Source organism: Lepisma saccharinum, chromosome 13, assembly GCF_977018435.1.
Source record: "Lepisma saccharinum chromosome 13, izLepSacc3.1, whole genome shotgun sequence".
In the NCBI taxonomy this organism is placed as follows: Eukaryota; Metazoa; Arthropoda; class Insecta; order Zygentoma; family Lepismatidae; genus Lepisma; species Lepisma saccharinum.
In genome coordinates, this window is record NC_139241.1 from 80,594,533 (window position 1) to 80,619,169 (window position 24,637).

The window sequence follows — 24,637 nt, forward strand, 5'->3', positions numbered from 1 at the left end:
TTTTTCTTTAGACAAGAAGAGAGAGAGAAATTAGAAATAAAATAGTAAATCTCTTAAGGATTAAATAAAAAATATAATTTGACTAGTAAATGTAGCAAGTCAAGATACAATTTTCATACCAATTTACATAATACAGTAAGTCACTATTGATGTTTTCAAGATACAATTTTCATACCAATTTACTCAAACTCAAAAGTTAGGTTAGGTTAGGTTAGGTTAATGAGTGCACAACAAACACTTCTGTCAATCGAAGCTCGTGACCTTCGGTATAAATACGGAGATACACCTACCATTACATTTTAGTCCACCAATCAGGTTCATCCTCAATGCCTATCTAATGCTACCCTTCCAGCAAAAACAGTAAGTCCACACACACACACAAACACAACATTAGTGAGAACGGCTTGTGAACATTTTACATCTGACAACATCACCTCATTTTTTTGTGGGCAATGCTGTACATTGTGACAGCTTGTCAACGGCTTATCAGATACCACTGATAAAACCGGAAAAGTGTGCGCAATCCGGCTGTAGCCGTGAGGTCATGTCTCCTTTTCGGTAATCACATGTGACGTAAACGGTTGACTCATAATCTCGCAGAAGGTCCAGATTTCTTTTTGATTTTCCCTTCATCTGACCGTTATTTATCCTTATTCACGTATTTCTTCGTTCTTATTAGTCAAAAGTGCCAGAAAAGCAACGGACAATAAAGACAAATAGAGTGCATGGGACTATTTTGAAGAAATCTGGGTCATTAGAGAGAAATAACACGCAAAAACTGGAAAACAACTGCAAATAGACGTAAGAAACCTCCGAACTCGCTGGTGCCACGTGGCACACTGATTCAGATTGTACGCATGTAGCAACACCTAGCGACGCTTAGCTATACCAGTACGCGTTTCATTCCGCGAACTTTTGGGTATCACCTCTGATTTATATATATATATATAGACACACATTTCGCATAATTTTCTTCGGCTTTTAGCCTACGTTTCCAGACACGCTATGGGAGTAGAGGGATTGTTTTGAAAAGAGGGAAAAATTTCTGTGTGCGAGGGAATTTCAGACAAACCCTTACTGAGAGAGAGAGATACTGTTTGTGAATTCAAAGCAACACTGCAAGGGGAGATTTTGTGTTCAGTTTACGATCTGCTATCCGTTCAGCAATGCTGCGATCCTTATCAGGGGAATAAAATTTTTAGTAACATCGTGCTCTGGTGACAGATTTACACAACAAAAATGGCCGGTTGCCTCCGATGAAAAGGGGCCTGAGGAAGGGGCGTTTAAAAGTAAATTGGGGGACCGTGTTTGGCTTCATTGTTTATCCAAGGGTTGACGCTCGACATGCAAGATAAAGCATGTTGCTCCAAGCGTCGTATAAACCAGCAGACTGCGTTGCCTGGAGTCTAGGACACAGCGATGTACCAGTTACTTGTGTGCCAGTAACTATACTCTGTCAACTGTAAAAATGACGGTAATGTAAACAAAACCACGATACTCCTATGCGTTAATTCTGGTGTTATTTTGCTCATAAAGATACTGTGCCGTTCATAATAAAGGTCTCACAACTTCAATACAGCAGCTACGATGAGTGGTATGGTCTTATCACCTGTACTGTATTCATACGCGGATGATCCCGCACAGCTAGCCCAGCCAACAAGGTAATGTTACCACAACTTTGTGGCAACGTTAGCGCCTAACATACCTAACGTTGTTACAATGTTCAGTGTATGTTGATACAACGCTGTGAAAACATTGTGTCAACGTTTAAGGGTCATTTATTTCAACGTTGCTGCAACGTAGGTTGACAACGTTGTGGGAACATATACTGAACATTTTGAAGCAACGTTAGTTATGTAAGAGGTTAACGTTGCCACAATTTTTTTGCAACATTACCTTGCTGCCTGTGTAATTTACGAATATAACAACAATGCATATTTAAAATATGGTTATTTCGCATGGTAAGTTATTTGCAATCTTGTCAAGGAATATTTGTATATAATACATACATATGCGTAACAGGAAAACCCATGTTTATAACGTCACAGTTTCTCTTTTCCTGCTCCACCAGAAAAGGCAATTGTTAGTCTGGAGAGTGCGATGAATTAACCAATCTCTAATTACACGCTGGTAATCAATTTCTTTTTGCAGTTTTTTTTTTTTTTTTTTTTTTTTTTGTCCTCGTTTTCCATTTAGAAGGCTACACCTTCTCTTTGGTAAGTGAATTGTTTTCATAAATGTTTTCCCTTGCAAGGTGATGGTCTAAGTGTGTTTTCAGTATTGAAGTGGTACAAATTTACTTATTCTGGGGGTAGTTCACTTAGATGTTATTTATTCAGTAGTGGGAAAATTACTTGTTAGGAAAGTAATAATTTGCTATGGTGCGGCATGTGTTGGATATATCACGTGCCGTAGTTCCGGAGGATGATGGATTATATACAGCTGATAATCAGGATGCTGTGGATCTATCAGGAAGGTGTACATGGTTAAGAGATGCTGTAATGGTGTGCAGTGGTATGTGGGAAGGCAGTCGTGTAGAGCATCTTCGTACATTGTGCTGAGAAGTTGTGGATGGTGCGAGTTCATTCGACCAGTTATATATTTGTGACGGATGGCTTCGATGTGGGTTGTGATTTCCGGGAAGGTTATTCGCTCGTACAGTAGTCGTCTAGGACTTGGTAGGACTACTCTGAAGGCCAAACGAAGAGCATGTCTTTCCAGAACTTGTAGTTTGTGATAGAATGAGTCTGGGGCTGATATCCATGCAGTGTGGCCGTAAATTATTGCTGGTCGAAGGAAAGCCTTGTAGGTATGTAGGACAACCTGGGAGTTGAGTCCCCAGGATGTTCCAATTAGCCGTTTGAGCAAGCTCAGACGATTTGTAGCTTTTTGGACGATGTTGAGCAATTGAGGTTTCCATGTTAGCTTGGAGTCAAATATGACTCCTAGGTATTTTGCAGTGGTGGCAGGCAGAATTGGAGTTCCCCGTATTTTGATGTTTAATAATGTTGGGTTCCTTTGGATCTTCGAGCGACAGCCTGTCTGTAGAAACACCAATGCTTGTGTTTTGAGAGCATTTATTGTGAGACGCCATGTGTCACACCATCTTTGGAAGGAGTTTATAGCTGGTTGGAGAGTTTTGTTTGTAGCTTGGATGGTTGAACAACAGGCGAGAAATGCGGTGTCGTCAGCGAATTGGTAGATAGAAACTTGTGGGGTTTTTGGCATATCGGCAACGTATAGTATGTAGAGTAATGGTGATAAAGCAGCACCCTGTGGAACGCCAGAGTAAGGGAAAATGGGGTATGACATTGCTCCATTTACAGTGACATAAGCGACCCTATTTGTTAGGAAGCTGTGTACTAATCTGACATAGGAAAGCGGTAGGTGGAATTTATGGAGCTTGTAGATGAGCCCAGTATGCCATACTTTGTCAAATGCTTTCTCCAGGTCGAATAGTACTAGACAGGATGGTTTGGATGTGTTGAAGTGATTTGTGATGCGAGTCGTTAGTTTTAGTAAATTGTCAAGGACACTGTGTTGAGGTCTAAAGCCTGCTTGGTGCGACGGAAGTAAACTGTGTGCTTGTAAGTGCATGTGTATGCGTCGAACAATGATGCGTTCGAATATTTTGCTAAATGTTGATGTGAGCTGAATAGGTCGATAGTTTGTTGGGTTGGTACTATCTTTGTTTGGCTTTGGGAACATTAGAACCTTTGAAATCTTCCAGTCTGTCGGGTAGTGTCCTGTGCGGAGGATAAAATTGTAGATAATGGCCAGAAAGGACAGCAATGCAAGCGGGGCCTGTTTGATCAATACGTATGTGATACTGTCCAATCCGGGAGCAGTGTTTCTCTTCCTACGCACAGTATTGATAATATCATCTGTTGTGATAGGAACAGTTAGAGCATTTGTAGGATCAATAGTGTGCGTATTACTGGGTTGCAGTTGCCTGTTATTGGGGTTGGTGACTCTGTCAATTTTGGTCTGGAGGCGGAGATTTGGAGCTAGTTGCGGTGTTGGAGTGAAAGTGTCTTGCAAGACATTTGCGAAGGCATAAGCTTTTTCAGTGTCGGTGTTTAGGGCTGCGTCCTTGATTGTTATTGGATAAGGAGTACTACTGGATTGTCCAGTGAGCACCTTGAAACGTTTCCAGTATTTGGTGGGATGGCTTTCATCACTCAATTGGTTGCACGTTTCAATCCATCGACGTTGTTTATAAGCTTTTATATAGTTTTGTACTGTACGCAGCCATTGACGGTGTAAGTTAAGGGATTCAGGATTTCTGGTCTGGAGGTAGTCCCTGTATGCTCGTCGTGATGCTGTGATTAGGTGAAGATATTGCGGAGGTAGCTTTGGTTTGTAACTATTGAGAGTGGTCGTAGGTATGTTAGTGGTTGCCGCACTGGTAATCTGAGCAGTAAGATGTTCCACCGCCGTATCGAGTTCCTCTGAATTGTTTGGTGGTGGATGCGGGTGAGAAAAAGCATTCTGTAGCTTTTCACTATATGCCTCCCAGTTCGCTTTGTTGTAACACCAGATTTTTCGAGGTTGTATTGTACTGCTCGTATTGCGGTTTCCAAGATTTAAGGTAATTTTCACTGGGTCATGGTCACTGCCGATGGAATCCAGCACAGATATGTTCAAGCAGGCACTTAGAGATGTTGATGTTATAACAACGTCAGGGGTAGTGTTACTTATGGGACGTGTGGCTCTGGGCAGTACATGGAATTCTGCTGTAGTGTTTTGGTCCAGAAATTGTAAAAAGTTTGTTTTGTCTTGCATGGTTCGACTATGATAATTGATGTCCGCTGCTATGATATAATGTTTGCTAAGGGTTTGGATATGTTGAAAGAATTGGTATGGAATAGTTTCCCCTGGTCTTACATAGATGGTAGCAAATGTAACGACCCGGGATGGAAAGTAGATGGTACTAGCAGTATGTTCTGGCAAGTGGAAGTGTGGTGGGAAGGTAACTGTTCGATATGGTAATTTTCTATCTACTCCAATTGCTGTGCCGCCGTTTACTCTTAAGCCCGGCGGACCATCGTGGCGTAAGATGTTGTATGGTGGAATATGACAGATCATTTTTGGAGCAAGATAGGTTTCGTTTAGCGCAAAGCAGTGAACAGATTCTTCCAAAAGCAGGTGTTGCAATAAAGCTTTTCGTTTAGAAACGGATCGGATATTTAAAAATAGAAAATTATACATATTCCGTACTGCCATATTCAAAACCTTAAACCGCAGTTTCCAAGTGGGATATGTGGAAATGCACATGAGGACCAGAGTATGTTGCATGGAGTTGCAAGTTGAAAATGGTTTTTGCAGATGCCGTTACTTGGGTTAATATGTGCGTTCTTAAAAATGGGTGCACATTTTGGACAGTCAGGGTGAAGAAACGTATTAGATCTTCCACTGTTACTGGATGTCGTAGTGAAGTGTCAGGTTCTGTAGCAGTGTCATTGGTGCGCAGGGGAACTGTTAGATCAGGGTGTTCAGGTATTGCATCTGGCTTGGCTTTGCATTTGTAACTGTATGTAGGATGGTTTTCCGTACATGTGACACATTTTGGTGCAGCAGTTTGGTTTTGACATTCTCTGGTTGAATGGGGTCCTGAACAGTATCCGCATTTATCTCGGTTTGGACATGCAGCAGTAGTGTGCTTGTTATACTGTTGGCATTTTTCGCACCGCAATGGAAGAGGTTGTTGAGAACGGGATGGTTCAACTTTGTACCTGCGTCTGTATATGTATGCTTCACTGTGTAGTAGGGTGTCTACAGCATTTTGTGAGTCTGTTAGGACCCGCACCATGTATGTGGGTCCGTTGTTATTGCGAATACGGATACATTTGCGGATTTGTACACCTTCGCATTCCAGTTCCTCAAAAATCTCTTCGTCTGTTAGACTAGGTTCTACACCCCTGATGACAACTGATAGTAGTGGGGATTTATGTGGTGGTGGTGGTTGTTTTTGAATGGAAGCATTTAGTGTTTGGATGTTTGCTTTGGCTCCATAGATTTCAAAAGAAGCTTTGTTTCTAATTAGTTTTGCAAAGTCTGGATCTGGTGATTTCAATATGATGCCATTACGGGTGAACAGTATTTGTGCAATTTGTGCCCTTGGTACATACTTAGATGTTTGTTGGAACACATGTTTTGCTGTATTGAATTTGGTGTCGTAATTGGTGAGCAGGAAGTTGTATAAGCTGTTATCCTGTTGTTTGGATTTTAGTTGGGTTGCATGAGCTGTATTTCCTGTATCTCGTTTAATTGGTGATCTAGATCGTTGACGTTGAGGTAGAGGTAATCCTTCATAGGAATTGCGACGTCGGTGTTTTGTGGAATAGCTGGACGTTTGCATTGGATCATTGGTACTTCGTGAATCGAGCATCGTCTCGGAGTTTGGACCGTCCGTCCGTTTAGTACCTCCGGTGAAGGTTTTTACCCCTTCTCGCTGTCGTAGCAGCGTTGCAGGAAGACCATGATGCATATCAGAAGACCACAACCGTGAGTTGTTTATATGATCCAATAGAACAAACGCAAATCCTATGGGAAAAGAGGCACAAACTCAAACCAAATAACAACTCAATCCAAAGAAGCGAATCCAAATTCCAAACTAATTGTAGAGCCCAAGACAAAAGAAGAGGAAGGATGAAGGTAGTAAGGGAAAACAGTTTCAAAAAATAGTGCAAGTCGTATGTCTGCTCCACTCAACGTGTTCAACCAAAAAGGTTCCTCGCAATCACCTAACCACCGTATAGGCACAATTGGTACCGTTTGTCCGTTCCAGACTTACGGCTTCCACCTGGAATAATTGGCCCACGATGCGTGACACAAGAGAGACCGACTTACGATTTCCTATACCTTGATGTGCTTTTTGCAGTACTTAGCTCCTGATTATATAGTCTGGGATAAAAATATTTATCCTGGGAGTTTCACTTGTGTTCACCATATTTCATTTTCTGATCTTCCTCACAACTTCAATATTCACACATCCTTCGAAGGATAATAAAACACATTTTTTCACTAATTACAATCGAAGTTATCCTTATTTGTGTTACTAAAACTTATGTTTGTTTTGCATTTGAGTCGCACTGCCATCTAGTGTACGCTGACGGAAATATAAGCTTTGGTGGACAGTGCACACACAAATTCAGATTAAACAAAACACTCCGATCTGACGCCTGTGGCGCTCATGGTGGTGACCATCGAAACTAAACCGTATTCAGTGGAATGTTTTTTTTGTAACGTTGATGCAACGTTATCACAACGTTGTTCCCCTACATACAACATGCATACAACGTTGTGGCAACGTTAGTGTGTTGATTGGTAGCCTACCGTTGGAAAAACTAATAGGATTTCTTAGAGACCATGTGTATTTGTTGAAAATGGCTTCATTATTACAGAAGCCAGTCACTCCTTCAGGTACTAATGAAAGTTTCAACTGCAATGGACAAAACTATTTTCTTCTTCTTCTTTCATGTCGCAAGAGGCCTCTAAGCTCGTTTGCACACCTACCGATAACCCGGTGGCGTCTCCTTCCTCGATATCGTCATCGCCAGAAACCAACGGGGATTAATGGCACAGCTGTCCGCGTGGTCCTACACGGCAAAATTTCCTAGAAGAACCAACGAAGGGTCGGTATGCCGCCGGAGCTCCCTTCGACAAATCAGCAGCCGGACTCTAACGTCAGTAATGAAAACGAGGACACAGAGCCAAATAAAGCATGAATTTTTGTTCTGTCAAGGAAGAAGTTGTTTTGAAGCAGCCACACAGGATCCATCTGCGCTTTCAGACTTTGTCCATCATTTCGTGCTTGCTCTCCCTGTAAGTTATTGGCGAGAAGCCGATTATGTCGGTGCGTGTGCAAGACTCACTGCCGGCGTTAGATGTTGCCGCTAGAAACTACCTGACGAAAGAACGGCTCGCATACACGCAAGCTAAGGCAGTGTTTCAGCCGGACTGCCGACAATTATACCGGGCCGCGAGAGGTTCTCCTGAAGTTTCCGACTTGCAGCCCGAGCTGGCAACCACTTGCAAAGATGGCCTTTCGTTCCGGCTTGCACTGCGATAACAGAAAATGCTTTCGAGCCAGTGGCGGTGAGCGATGAAACGTTCTAATCAAGGGGGGGGGGGGAGGCGTTCCTTCCCGTCTCCAAATTTGGAGGTTGGCGGCATTAACATATATATTGAAGTGGAAATCCTCGAAACTCGGCATGAGTTCATCTTCTCATCATTCATTCTCATCTTCGCGATTAGCCAAAAGTGGCAGAACTCTCCAATTGATCTCATGATGCTGGGTCAAGTTTCAAACTTCTCTGTTCTCGAGCCGGGGACCGTTAGCACCAAAGGCGAGAGCACTAACCTAAGAAAACGCAACGAGCATTCTTACAAACCCGAAAACACCATTCTGTTGAGATGCACGAATTGCGAAAACTCATAACAAAGGCCATAAGACAAGACGCAGGAAACGGCGGAAGCATAAAGAAGACAAACGATCCTCAGGTTTATGGACCAAGATAATGGCGGGCGGTTGAGTGGAGTGGGTGAGACAAATTGAATGTTCCGTATCCCTCAGCGGTCTTCAGTTACGGCTACATGGGAAGTGGAGGGGCGGTGAAGACTTCCTTTACCAGGTGAGCAAGTGTGTGGGGGGAGGGGATCTGCCTCTGGTATACCAAGAGACCCCTGACACCATAACCAAATGCCAACCACACGCTGTCTGGTAGTGTTGGTATTAGTCAGCTTGTTTGTACCGTTGAGTTAACGTTGACACGGAAGTCAATCTATTCTTGCATCCCAAACATGTCCTTCCTTCTCCTCCAGAACACCCTTCTAGGTTTTTGATGCGAAAAATATGTTTTATGTCTCTACAAAAAGCCATGCCCATCTTCTCGAGTAGAGCTGTTTAGTAGTATAGAAATTGTGTTCAATAAAGTATTGATAACTAGTTCAAAATTCAGGACATTGCATCCACCATTTGACATAAGGATCAAGAATTACGCAGAGTTCGGTCCAATTGAATTAATCATTTGACGGAAGAATTATTCAGAGTTCATTTCAATTGCATTATTTTTTTGATTACATAATCATTCAAAGTTCGGTTCAATTGAATCAATTATTTGGTCGAAGAATTACGCAGAGTTCGATTCAATTGTATATTTTTTTTTGGTTGAAGGATTATCCAGAGTTCTGTCCAATTAAATTAATCCTTTTTTTTCTTTTCTTGAGGATTAAGCAGAGATTGGTCGCATGATTATTCAGAGTTCGGTTTAGCTGATTAATTATTTCGTCAAAGAGGTTGAATAGAACTAATCATTTGGGTGAACAATTCAGTATTATGGAGATTTAAGCTCATTTAATTATTCAGTTAAACGATTAATTCAGAATCATCCAGAGTTCGGTTTATTATTAACCACTCTGCATATTTCCTATTTTATCTTGTTTTCCTTTCTCTTTAGGCTAATAGCGACGATGAAGATGACTGTTGATTATATGAAATCGTTGCAAGATATTGCAACACTAAACCCTTAGTGTAAAGACACCAAAATGTCAACCTCTCTTCCACCATTTTCACGTAGAACACTGTCGACTAACGAGGCTCTGGCATCATCTTCACTATTAATATTTATCTTCACAATTAGCCAAAAGTGGCAGAAAAGCGAAGTAAAATAAATTAAATCAACCAATCAATCTAGAATCATCCAGAGTAAAGTTTATTTAATTATTTGTCTGAAGAATCCAGAATCATCCAGATTCGAATTCAATTTCTGAAGAATCCAGTATCATCCAGAGTCGAATTGAGTTTAATTAATCATTTGTCTGAGGAATTCAGAAGCATCCCGACTCGAATTCAGTTTAATTAAATTTGTCTGAAGAATCCAGAATCATCCAGAGTCGAATTCAGTCTAATTAATCATTTGTCTGCGGAATTCAGAATCATCCAGACTCAAATTCAATTCAATTAATCATTTGTCTGAAGAATTCAGAATCATCCAGACTCGAATTCAGTTTAATTATTCATTTGTCTGAAGAATCCAGAATCATCCAGAGTCGAGTTAAATTAAATTAATTAATTAATCATTTGTCTGAATAATCCAATATCTCATAGAATCGAATTTAGTGTAATTGATGATTTGTGTGAAAAATCTAGAATTATCCAGAGTCGAGTTAAATTTAATTGATCATTTGTCTGAGGAATGAAGAATCGACTTCAATTTAATTAATCATTTGTCTGAAGAATCCAGAATCATATAGAGTCGAATTTAATTTAATTGATGATTTGTCTGAAAAATCTAGAATCACCCAAAGTCGAATTCAATTAATGATTTGTCTGAAGAATCCAGAAGCACTCAGATTCGAGTTCAATTTAATTAATAATTTGAAGAATCCAGAATCATCCAGAGTCAAGTTCAATTTAATTAATTATTTATCTGAGAAATCCAGGGTCAAGTTAAATTTAATTTAAGCATCCACAATCATCCAGAGTCGAATTCAATTCAATTAATCATTTGCCTGAAGAATACAGAATCATCCAGAGTCAAGTTCAATTTAATTGATGATTTGTCTGAAGATATCCAGAATCATCCAGAGTCAAGTTCAATTTAATTGATGATTTGTCTGAAGATTCCAGAATCATCCAGAGTCAAGTTCAATTTAATTGATGATTTGTCTGAAGATATCCATAATCATCCAGATTCAAGTTCAATTTAATTGATGATTTGTCTGAGAAATCCATAATCATCCAGAGTGAAGTTCAATCTAATTGATGATTTGTCTGAAGATATCCAGAATCATCCAGAGTGAAGTTCAATCTAATTGATGATTTGTCTGAAGATATCCAGAATCATCCAGAGTCAAGTTCAATTTAATTGATGATTTGTCTGAAGATATACAGAATCATCCAGAGTCAAGTTCAATTTAATTGATGACTTGTCTGAGGAACCCATAATCATCCAGAGCCAAGTTCAATCCATTATCATTCAGAGTTGAGTTCAGTCCACCTACTTCTTTGGACTGATGAATTCAAACTCTTCCAAAGTTGAGCTCAACTGAACTAATCGTTAGGATCACGAATCATCCAGAGTTGTGCAACAAGAACCATAACAGCAAATGATTTCAAGCATCTCCAGCGAAGCTTTCCCATCACACCTTGCACCCAGCAGCGCTGACTCTAAACCGAAACTTATTAGCCCGTGAAGGCTGGTCCGCGAGAGAAAATTGAAGCCCTCTAATTCACAGGATGTTGTTAATGTTTAGATGATGATCCCGGAGTGGTGGCGGGTGTTAACAGAGTTGAACAAAAGCAAGGGTGAGTTAATATGAGCAGGGAACATCCACGTTCCGCTCCGTGGGGAAGTTACCTGACCAAATCTTAATGTTTAATGGCAGCAATTAGCCGCTTAAATAGAGGAAGTGGTTCTCGCAGAAGCTGAAGCCCACACAGATGGGTAGCGGACGTCGGAGTAACCTTCTGGTACTCGCTGTAAAACAGTTTCATCAGCTTCTTTCATGGCTGAAACAGTGTTTCCAACTGTGTGATGTAAAGAGCCTCTTACAACGCAATTTTCTACAGTCCTTTGATGATGATTGATGTTATATACTGGTACGTTACGGACCTTTCTGGGTTGTAACGATATCATTGAGATAGCAGTGGTGTAGTTACAAGCCAGAAGTGTCCGTGACTGTACAGGCGAGCCATTTTCCTTGTCCCTGCATACTTATGTTCACGGATAGACAAATACAGGGCACAGCGGTGCCATGGCACTTGAAAATTTTCACCCGACGCATCAATTTTGAAATTTATTTCTATTTCCTATATTGGGTTGAGGAAAATTCATGAGCGTTTTTTTTTTCAAATGTAAAAATGCTCGGAGAAATAAAACTCATTGGCAAAATGTTTTATGTTAGCTGAAAGAGAATTGTTTGCTCTACAAGATAGCGTGTTATGATATTTTAATGTTATTGATTTTTGTGTATTTCCAGATCATCAAAATAGAATGCCAAGTGGAGAAAACTGAGCATTTTCGACACCATTTGCTCCTTTCATTTAATCGAGGTGTTAAGGCCGCCGAAGCTGCTCGTGAGACTTGCGTTGTGTGTGGAGAAGGACCAATGCCTCAAAGTACTGCCCGCCGTTGGTTTTCGAGCTTCAAGAATGGGAATTTTGACCTTAAAGACAGATCACACACCGGTCGACACAAGCGCCGAGTTTCTGAACCTTGCACATTGAGTGAAGGTGGTTCATCACAGATTTTTGATAAGAATACAATACATCTGCTTTGCCAATTCTTTGGTCGTTTGACGTAGATTTCTGTGAAGAAGGTGATTCAAAACATATTCATCGAGCTCAATTGGTCGACCGGTGTGCGATCCGTCTTTAAGGTCAAAATTCCCATTTTTGAAGCGCGAAAACCAACGGCGGGCGGTACTTTAAAGAATTGCTTGCTTCGTTTTCTCCACTTGACATTCCATTTTGATGATCTGAAAATTCACAAAAATCAATAACATTAAAATATCATTACTAGGGCTCGTAAGTTGAAGACCTATAAATTGCCAAAAAAAAAAGACTTAAAAATGTGAAAAAAAGGACCTAACAACTTTAAAAAGGACGTATAAATGTGATCCAAACTAATTAATAACTTCAGTTTTAATTACATACTTAATGAATATGCGCGGCATCTCCTTATCTGACTTGAGATCTTTGCAGGCGCGTGCTGTCTGGTCGTATACACCGTGCTGAAAGCTTCAAAACAAGAGAAAGTTGCCTTTTACAGCACGACCTTCCAGAAAAGTTACGGTCAAAGGACCTTGTATGTACCGTACCTGTTTCAGTCGTCCAAAAATGTATTTCTCTCGTTTCAGGGATGGTTCAAAATATATATATATATATATATTATTTCTTTACTACAGAAAGAATGTTTAAGAGGTGATGAACTGATGAAGATTCGAATTGAGAATGGGCAGTAAAAACGTAGTCGAAAGAAGGTGAAGTTCCAAAAAAAAGCCGTTGAGACCTAAAAAAGGCTAACAAAGGACCAATAAGCCGAAAAAGGCAAAAAAAGGACAAATAAAACCCACCTTTTTATGGCCTACAATGACCCAAAATGAACATATATTATGTTGGGCCTCGTCTTTGGACACTAGGGGGAAAAATATTTTTTCCTCAACTTCCGAGACCTAGTGATAACACGCTATCTTGTAGAGCAAACAATTCTCTTTCAACTAACATAAAACATTTTGCCAATGAGTTTTATTTATTTATGCGTGCATTTGTACATTTGAAAAGAACACTCATCAATTATTCCTCAACCCAATATATTTCGAGTTGGCTTACGGGAATTTCCATTACCTTTTCTTTAATAACGAGGACAGTATGTGTTTTTAACGTTTGTGCCTTTCAACCGAGGAATTGTGGGTTCTGTCCCCAGTACAGGCACACTGATCGGGTTTACATCCCACCTTAAACTGTAGAACTGTGCCCAATTAAGCCCCCTTTTTTTAATTTTTTTTTTTAGCATGAGGTGAATTTAGAACAAACGTACTCTCAGAATTCAGGGCATAGTTAAATCTCACAGGAGTTGGCAACCTTGCTTGTATCAATATTTTCAAATCAATCGTCTGGCTCCTGATTGACCTATTTGAGCATAAAGTGGACTTAAAACAAGCTCACACTTAGTATTTTGGACATAAACGAATTCCACTAGAGTTGGCAATCCTGCTTGGAACAATTGTCTCAAAGCAATCGTCAGCTCCCGATTGGCTTATATGAGTATAAAGTTTACTTATGCTTAGACACTCAGAATTTTGAGCATGGTGAAATTCTACCGGAGTTGGCAACCTTGCTTGGATCAATTGTCTCCGCTAAGCAAAGCAATCGTCTGGAAATGCATTTTATTGCCGTGGACGCTTTTACTTTTTCGTTCCGTGAAGAACTTAATAAAAATAAGAGACGGCAACAAAAAGATGCAGTTTGTTTGGAATCGTGAGAGGAGCGACCGGCTGACATCTGTCAGGCTTTGTTTTTACGGCTCCCACTTCTCCCGACAGGGATGGTGTAATTACGCGTGCATATGTTGACGAGGCCTTGTAAGAAATGGGTGGAAGGGCCGCTGCTTCTTGTGACGTCACGCAAAGCACATCCGAGCTACTGTTTGGGCTACAGATGGGGGGAAAAGGGCAACAGTTCTTCCCTTTGCGTTCATTGCGAAGGCTGATAACGGTATAAGCAAGTCAAGGTTGCTTCGGTGGAAATTGATTCAGTCACAGTTGCTTCGCTGAAAAATGTACCGGGTCGAAGTTGCTCAGTTGAAAAAAAATCATGAGCCATAGTTAGTTTATTGAAAAGTTTATTGAGTTATTTAATTCACGGTTGAAAAAATTATTCATAGTTGCTTATAACACCATTAAGCCTTGTTTCCATGATATGAAAAACTCAATATGCTGACCAAGGCAGAAATTTATTTTATTATAAAACATAAACTAAACGTAACGTTTCAACCTTCTAGCAAGGTCTTCTTCAGACTCTGCACCAAGTACAAATGTAACAAGGTACAAAACAGGACGATATATATGAATATACACAAACATTACTCCCCTCCAGACTAAAATGAAAGGAGGCCAAGGAAATAGAGAAGAAAGGTGAAGAAGACACAATGAACTGGAATGGGGGACTGAAGATAAACAAAGAATGGAAGAAGGTGTTAGAAAGAGTGGAAAGGACAAGAGAGAAAGAGGAGGGAAGAAGGAAGAAGAATGAAGGAAATAGAGTGTGAGATAAAGAGTCCAACCACATTCTAGATGGAAGAAAATATGTACAGTTGACAAGGGTAAGCCACCTGCTAGAATGTTCCAAATAGTCTGGAGGGGAGTAATGTTTGTGTACATATATCGTCCTGTTTTGTACTTTGTTACATTTGTACTTGGTGCAGAGTCTGAAGAAGACCTTGCTAGAAGGTTGAAAAGTTACGTTTAGTTTATGTTTTTAATAAAATAAATTTCTGGCTTGGTCAGCATATTGAGTTTTTCATAGTTGCTTGGTTGAGAAAGTTTATTATTGAGCCACAATTGCTTCGCTGGTGGATAATATTGAGTTACAGTTGCTTCGTTGAAAAAATGACTGATCCACAGTTTCCTTTCTGGCAAAAAGAAAAAAAAGAGCCACAGTTGCTTTGATAAATTTTCCCATTGTTGTCTGGCTGAGTTGCAATTGCTTTACTGATAGAGAATATTTAGTCAATTGCTTGCTTGAAAAATTTTGTGGTTTCTAATTTCATCGTTGAAAAACTATTAATTCACAGTTGCTTTGTTGAAAAATGTATTCATAGTTGCCTAGTTGAAAACGTTATTGAACCACAGTTCATTTTCTGGTAAAGAATATTGAGTCATATTTGCTTTGTTGAACAATTTGCCTGGTCGTAATTGCATAGTGGAAAATAATAATTAGCCACAGTTTGCTTCTTGAACAATTTATCGAGTCACGGTTGCTTCGTTGAAAAACAATATTAATTCACAGTTACTATTTGAAAAAAAATATTCATAATTACCATTGTTGGAAAAGTTATTGATCCACAGTTCATTTTCTGATAAGGAATATTGAACCACAATTGCTTTGTTGAATAATTTACTCATTGTTGTCTGGTTGAGAAAGTTTATTGAGCGGCAATTCCTTTGTTGATAAATACTATTGCTTTCTTGAAAAAAAAAATGCTTCGTTGAAAAAAATAATATAAATTCGCAGTTGCTTTGTTGAAAAATTTGTTTATAGTTGCGTGTGTCTGTGTGTGTATTGACCTGGTAAACATCACTATAGGTAATTCGTTACTCATGCAGACCGTCGAAATGAACATTTATATACCTTGTGGTATGACAGATCATAAGTTCTCTAGTTGAAAATGTTGTATATAAAAATAATCACGCTGTACAAATTACACCTTTGCCAGCAATGTGTAAAAAACTACAATGCCAATCACGCTGTACAAATTATAACTTTGACAGCAAGATACAGAAAAGTGATATTGGCAATCACATTGTATAAAATAGAGGAATAGGAGGGTGGAGATATTCTGTGACTGAGCTTAATGGAAGCGGTGGTTGTAAGTTTATGCGATGCATGTTAATCGGATTGTTCTCTAACAAATTTCAAGCATGTTTGCATGTAAAAATTAATAAAAATCTGAATTTACTAACACCAGACTTGTTTTTGACATTTTTCATGAGTTGGCGTATGTAGTTTAAGCCTGAAAGGTAAAAATCCAAGTAAGGAAGTTGGTTCCCTGCGATTCTCAAGTTGCGAGAAGTGCTACGAGAATAGGTAGGCGGTCATAGTGGTAAGAAGAAGTAACATTGACACGTTTCTGCGTAGCATCTAGAAAATTCGAGTTAATTTAAGAAGGGCATTTGACAAGGTTCAGCACAATCGTTGGAAAAATACTCATCTGAGAATTTTAGTCAAAAACCTTAGTTTTCATAGAGACAATGACGTCTCTTGCCCCTCCTCTCTTGTGGTAATTTCTCCTCAGTCAATAGCCACGCGGGACGATGTTTGTCCATCTATCCGAACTCGGGAACACGGATGCAAAAATGCATTAAATTGAAATCAAGAGAGAGACAGCGTTGCCAGTCGGTAAGAAATTATGTGGGAGTGAAGAGTTTTAAGGATCTCTAGTGTTGAGTCACTGTAGCGGTGCGCTTTCATCTCTTTACTTTTCAGGAAAAATACAACCAATGAAACCAGCGCTCTATCGTAGGAAGTGAAACTTGTTTAAACATTTGAAATCGTCAACTGGACAGCAGAAAGCTCAAAATTAGATTTTCTGTGATTGATAGGTAAGCCAAATTTTATTTCCCAGAAAGAACTGGACACAATTGTTCGTTGGACCTCTAGCTTGTCTGTTGGTTACTTTCTCTACTTCTTTGGGCTAACCGTGACGGTGTTGAATTATTTCAATTAATAAAACTGATGCAAAAGAAACAGAAATACGGATAATTTTAGCCTTAAGATAAAAATTACGCTTGGTATTCGTTCATGGTAAGGAAGCAATATTTATTTTATATCGCGACTAGCAAGAACCGTTGTGTAGTATTGTCTCTGTATTAAGTAAAAGATTAAATAGCGCAATTGCCAACACACTCGCAATGAATCCAGAATGACACGCACCCTTGCACTCATATCACTGTCACCTTCACCTTCACACAATCACACTCTCACCTTCACTCTCTCACACCCTCACTTTCACACAATCACACCCTCACCTTCACTCTCTCACACCCTCACCTTCACTCTCTCACACCCTCACCTTCACCTTCACCTTACTCACAGTGCTCTTACATACAAGAAAACATGCATATAGAACGCGTTAAACGAAAAAGCAAGAAGTTCTGACGTCATTTGTCAGTTTTATCTCGGTTGACACAATTTTTCTTCCCCATACCTGCCAACCTTGCTGATTGTTTGCCTTTTTCGCAGAGATTATGGGGTGAACAAAAACCCTGTTGGTCAAATAACTATTCCGTTTCATGGTCTTTTGTCCTCCTATGCTCTTCGTGCCTACATCCCCCCTTCCTCCCCTCCCCTCCCCTTTTATATTAAACATCCCAGTTGCGTGACAGACAAGGCAGCAATCAATTACGCCCTCTGCGGGGCGAGAGAGAAGTTTCAGTTTGTCTGTAAATCGACGTCGCTCGTCAACTGTCTACAATCGATATCCATGTTTATAGCAGTCGGCGGGAGCTTTCTATGGTCGGGGAGAATCCCGAAAGGATTATCAAATAACACAATATTTGCCAGTTCTATTATTTTATGATGCTCTGTGTAACTGCGTTGTTTTTGGTGCAGAGATAAAATGTTGTGGATGTGGAAACGTAACATCTCGATTGGTCGATTGGAGTTAACAGTCGATATAATTTGACCTTTCGATATCTCAACAATTATTGAACGAACAAATATTAGCTACATTTAGCACACTAAAACATCTATGAATTACGATCTTAAACTATAGCCTACAATGTATTGTATATATGTGTGTGTGTGTGTATATATATACTCGATTACTGCGCTTATTTGTTTGTACGGGAAAACAATCGAAACTTATTGACATCTATCGATTATCGAGAAAGTCGCAAATTCATAAAAAATTAAATTTGTGGAATGAAAGACTTGGAAAGATGAAGGATATCATTTTTATCTTGATTGATGGACTTGTTTTGCGTTTTTTAAGTCAAACTTTATGCACAGGGACTGGACCTACAGTTTAAAGTGAGATCCGAACCTCTATGTGCCTCCACCGGTTATCGACCCCGGGACCTGTTGATTACGAGGCGACGACCTTACCACTACGCCATCAGGGAGGTCCATTTAACACAATTGTAACTTATTGATGTGTCAGCTGCCAATGAAGATATAAAATCGGCATTTGATTGGTTGAAACGCTGAACAAATGTTTGTTTCATGCAAAAGAAATTCTATTGATTTATTAATCAATATGTGTGTGTGTAGGAGGCAACGATGGAATGAGCTGATATCTGAAGGTTACTCGGAAACTGCACGGGACAGCTCGCAGAAAAGGTATCGAACGCATCACCACTTGATTACAAGGCGACGACGTTACCACCAGGTCATCACGGAGGCATCTAATCTCAAAAGTTAATTCAAGTATTGCATGTTCTCTTTATGAGCTGTTATTTTTCCTTCTAACAATCTAAATACACAAAAAGGCAATTTTGTCTGTGCATGTGAAATATTGCCATTTGTGCTAAAAGGGTAACAGACAGGAGTAATCAAAACCAGCAGGCACGTATCTAGAAGTATATTTCGGACCCGGGGGGGGGGGGGGGGAGGGGGTTCGAACCAAGTGTGTCAATAATATTTAAATATTAATTAAAAATATGTAAATGTATTAATATTGCATTTATATTATTGCATGCATACGTAAAAAGATAGAAAAATAATATAGAATAATATAATATATTTATTACCTACTTTGCATGTACTTAAGATCACCAAAATGTATAAAATCAAGGAAATTAATGTCAAATAGATAAAGAATTGAATATTTATTAAATAATAAAAAAGGCTGTTAGATCCAGTAATATTTTTTGCATATTATTATAGGTAAGCAGTAGTGTGCATAAATCTTCTCTGGCACTGTCCTTCAAAGCCGTATGATCCCAATAATCCTTGCCTTCCAAGTTCATAGAAAAAATAACCATCGATTCTAGTACAACAAATGCTAAAAAGTACATTTTCATTATTTTATTTCAATACTTTTTAAGTCTTTCCGTACCCCCTTGACCCCTCCCTAAATACGTCCTTGAAAACCAGCCCCTTTTTTTCGGGAGATTTTTGTCTTCTTTGTTTGCAAATACAGGACAAGGAAACCACGACTAAGAAATGCGACCTTGTGAAACGTGATCTTAAAACATTTAATTTGTTAATTACAGAATACTGGATTAAGAGTAATCAATTGTTGCGTCGGAGTTGCCTTTCTAAAGATGGCTCAACTGCTAACATAATGAATAACTATGCAATAGATTCTAATACGTACATAGTCGACTCTACCATATAGCTGAAGATTTTAAAATTTGGCAAGCAACAGTGCTAACATTTATAATGCCATGTGTATTATTCTAATTTAAGGACACGTCGACACGCCAGAGGTCCCAGGTTCAAATCCCGACCTGGTTATATGTGTTCTTTGTGTCCCTTCATCACTCATCCTCATCTTTGCGATTAGCCAAAAGTGGCAGAAAAGCGAAGTAAAATAAATCAAATCAATCAACCAATCAATGATACACGTCATACAGAAAACACACAAATATTATATAACACATACTGTACTCGTTATTAAAAAAAAAAAAAGTAATGGAAGTTTCCGTAAGCGAACTCCGCTCAGAGTGCAGCACCCGAAACACCAGATCGTCCTTACATAGAGACCTAGTAATCCCCAAACCTAACAAAACCAGATTTGGTCAGAAGTCTTTCTCGTACCTAGCAGCGGTAATCTGGAATTCACTCCCGACGAAGGTCAAACTCAGTACCAGCAAAGCGCAGTTCTGTCGTCTTCTACGTTTACATGCCTATAAATTCTAACTCCAGGAATATTATTTTCAGTGCTTACCCTCCCTTCCACACCGTTCCCACCCACACATATATTTTAAACTTTTCATCCCTGTACTTCGAACAGTAATTCCATACACACTCATGTTTAAACCCATACACCTTTTTTACAGTCTCCTTTCTTCTAAATGAGTATAGCTCTCAAACTTTCTGTATTTCATTGCTACTATAGAACACTCTATATACTAATATAAATTCATCACATTTTCCTTAGATTGATTGATTTGATTTTACTTCGAGTTTTGGGGTGTAAGGGGTGCTCCTTCCACGTAGTGCACCCACTAGTCAACCTCTTTTCCACGTCGTACACCCTGGACTGCAGACTAAAGAGGCTCTGGCGACTGGCCCCATAGCCAGTATAATTTTTTGTGTTGTCCTGTGTTTTGTCATTATTTGTGCTGAGTGCTCCTTTGCAGCCTCAGCTTTTAACGAAAGTCAGAAGATTTTAATATTTTATGCTTTTAGTTCTGCAACGTTAGAGTTGTTGTTCTGTGTAACGATAAGGGGCTGGCCCCCGTATAATGTGACGGGTGCAAAATAGCCTTAGTGCTGATGCACCCAAAATTTTAAATTCAAATTCAAAATTCATTCAAAACTTCGCGTTTTGTGCCTCTTGGCTAATTTGCGAAAATGGGGATGAGTTATGAAATGATGAATGGACATTCACAAATAACCATGGCCGAGCGGGATTCGAACCCGGGACCCCTGGCGTCGCAGCGCTTTGTACTAACCACTTTTTTTTTTTTAAAAAAAAAGGAAAGCCCCTAAGCGGAAGCTTCCCCCATCACACTTCATTTTCTCATATCATTTCACTCAAATTTCTCTTTCAGGACAGACAATCACAAACATCCATGTCCGAGCCGGGATTCGAACCCGGGACCCCTGACGTAGTAGCGCGATGTGCTAACCACTCCGCCACAGGGGCCGACCCACTCAGGCACAGGGTCCGGCATTTTCCTTACATTTAGCTTTTGTATATATATATTTTTTACCACATAGAGCATCAAGTCATTATTTGTATTAATATTGTTCAAAATGAAATGTTGTATGGCTTAATTGTAACCCTATTGAGATAATAAATAATACACATGAAGAAAAAATCAAACTGAATTTAAAAATCGCCAGGTAAACGTTTTCATGAGCCATGGCTATCGGATGCCCTGTATTTTTCTACTCCTGGTAACATATTAAAAGTCTTTGAATTAGTGTACATGACGTTGCGAGGTAAACAGCCGATCCTCGCAAACACCACAGGATGAAAGAGATTCCCTCAATTTATGGAAGCAATCTTTATAGAGATTAATCACACTAATCTGATAGCAACGCTACCTTGTTCCAGGAAGCCCCGATTCTCCCACTCGCTTCCTCAGATTCCATCTTCGGAGCTTCCCTCCTGGCACCGGGTCTTCTCACGAATCCTCGCCTGTTTCCGGTTGGTCGATTGCTTGGCGTGTTGCGCCCCATCTGACGGCTCCTCCGGTTACTTTGCTCAAGAACTCGGCGCCAGCTCAAAATGCCTTCACGGGATCCTCGTCATGCAAAGGCCTCACTTGATCGAACGCCTTCTTCAAATCGAATTCCGAGTTTGAGCGTAGGAGCGAATTTTGCTTCGCCGAAATGTTGCATAGCTTACTTGTACCTTTGCGTAAACCTTCAGTGGTGTATTATTATGTATACTGGCCTACATTTTCTCGTTTCTACTTCAGGCGAATGCTGGGGCAGTACCTTTACGTTTACCTCATCTTCCTTTTGTCCCTCAACTGTTCTCTACTAATCCACCATGCAGGAGCGCCGTTAGGAAACTGTTGAAAGTTTATTATTTTCAAATGTGAAAGAACGTAGGGTGAGTCACCTAAAATTACCTCCAGAACCAGTGTAACAAACGTCATTCTTAATGAATTTTTCCCTACTTTCAATTGCACTAAAAATTATATGGGGTCTCCATTCAAGAAAACGTAAGTTTGTGTTGAAAATCGTACGTCCTTACGTATTTGAACGTATTGTGTCCTCTACTTTCATGAGCCCCTCTCATACCTTTATGTACGCAAAAGTAGCTTTTCAATATTTATTGTTGTTCACGAAATATATATTGTAGTTGCCTTTAAATCAAGCGGTCCCGGGTTCGATACCGGGTGGAGGCACAACATGGTTCGGATCTCACTTTAAACTGTAGGTACCGTCCCGATTAGTCTCTCTGTGCACAAAGTTGACTCAGAGACCAACTCAAATATAAAGTTACAACACCCACCAACCTGCATGACTTATAGAGGACATATTGACAAACGGCATTTCTCATCCTGTTTTATGCAGCCATGTGCTACAGAGTCATGGTTGGCACTGTCATTTATTTTTGTGTCAATAACATACTAAAAGCGAAAATGTGCTGCGGGAAGAGTATCATATCAGGAGAGACTTGGGCAGGGTGAAGTCACTGCTGTTAAACCACTCTCACTTACATCATGTATGTCTCATCATAATGTATTATATTTTCCATCAGATAGGATTTCATACGCTTTGTCTAGAAGTCCTGACACTCCATAGGTCGGATTTTGCCTTCCTTGGTTGCACGTTTGTCAGTAAGGTACTTAAAAGTTTTATTGTTTTCCGACATAAGAAATAAATGCCAATGGCATTCTTGAATCAGCGCTGCAAGGCTTTATACATACAGGATAAAAAGTGCACACCAACATATGTACATATATATTTGTGTGTGTGGTGTCCTTTATTTAATGTTGTATTTGAAGATAAAATTGTGCCTACTTGGTCAGGAAGGTAAATTTATGAAATACATAGCCTTTTGCCCATTTGTATTTGAAGATGCATATAACTTCTATATGGCTGTTTCTTCTTGAATTGCAGGAAAAAGCTTCACGTTGACGATTACCGTAAGCACTTCCCCGCCTCAGGTAACAACCTACAACAAGGCGATCAAGGTCACAGTGGATGGGCCCCGAGAACCAAGGAGCAAGACTAGTGAGTGTCGACTTCTGTACTTCTTTTCTTTAGTTTCAATGTGCTCATTTCAGAGTAAGCTAATCTCTTTATTTCTTAGGATATAAGACCAGAAACAGATTCTTGACTGAACATTCCGCAAGCTAGTTTTGATAAACAAGATGGAAATGTGTTTGTAATTCTTCATTCTTTCTTACATGACATTTATATGTATTGGTATAGGGAGGATAAACACACTCTATACTAGGGTGAGAAAAACTCACCCTATGGGAGGAAAAACACACTCTATACTAGGGTGAGAAAAACTCACCCTATGGGAGGAAAAACACACTCTATACTAGGGTGAGAAAACTCACCCTATGGGAGGAAAAACACACTCTATACTAGGGTGAGAAAACTCACCCTATGGGAGGAAAAACGCACTCTATACTAGGGTGAGAAAAACTCACCCTATGGGAGAAAAAACACACTCTATACTAGGGTGAGAAAAACTCACACCAATATGGGGTGTGGAAACTCACCTTTTGGGGATGTCTATTTGTGACAAGCCAAACTCACCCCAAAAGGCGAGTTTCCACACTTTTTTTTTTCAGTGTACACTTCATCCATTGTATGACGTTTCTTCCTCCTCTAACAATATGCTTTGTTAGAATGACTCTTCTCTTGACACCGGATATTATTTTATCCCGACGCTGTTCCCAAACACACAACGAAACACTGACTTGTGATTTTGAGCTCCTTTTCTGTTCAACAGTTTTTTTTTATCTCTGCTTTGTATCTTTGGTTCTGTCAACGTCGTTCATTCGTTAGTCAAATAATAGGCATGCTTCTTTTGACAGTGTTCATCATATGTCTGAAAAGAAGCTTTTTTAAAAAAAATTGTGTCGTCTCTCAAGGCTGGTTGTAGCTCATGTTTCCATCGACGACTTTTCTTGCACTAGTCCCGTTCCTTTCAATGGTGTCTCGTCCCAAGACTGTTTGTGTCTGTGTTCAATAATGTCAGATTGTGGCTCTCAACCTTCTACTGGCGGCCTTCATATATGTCTCACAATTTTGTTTCTTTCAAACTGTGCGTCCTCCTATTCATATCGCAAAGCAGCTGTCTTTGTTTCAACGACATTTTGTCATATTCTTATGGTATCTCTCTTTCTTTCAATGCAATTTTGTTCTATAGCTCTCTTTCATTCCACAGCATTTTGTCCGAACTCTGATTTCAGCTCTGTTTCTTCATGGACTAGTTGGTACTCCGTTTTTTCTATTTCATACCAAGCACAAGTTTAACTATCTTTCAACAGCTCTTCACGCTGCATCTCTGGCTATTGTAGTAATGTTTTTTAAATTTTATTATTATTTTATTATTTCACAACAATATTTCGTTTTATATTTTATTCTGCGTTGTTTGAGGGGGAAGCATGACTCGTTTATCTCCCTTCGAAAAAATAAATAACTTTCTTGGACCTCCCTGAAAAAAATCTTTTGGACGTCCATGCCTACCTCTACATAGAACGCAGCTCCAGCCCCTCCGAAAAGGAATCTGCGTGCACTATTGATTTTTTGGCACAGTTTCTT

At 39.6% G+C, this 24,637-nt stretch overlaps 1 protein-coding gene across 1 annotated transcript in view; it reads left to right on the plus strand.

Annotated features, from left to right (window-relative positions):
- The window catches only part of RunxA (RUNX family transcription factor Runt related A), a 150,320-nt gene that overhangs the window by 46,402 nt on the left and 79,281 nt on the right, over positions 1-24,637 (plus strand). The window contains exon 2 of the mRNA XM_083133362.1: positions 22,976-23,089. Coding sequence (XP_082989488.1) covers positions 22,976-23,089 — 114 coding nt within the window. The remainder of the gene's footprint in view (positions 1-22,975; positions 23,090-24,637) is intronic.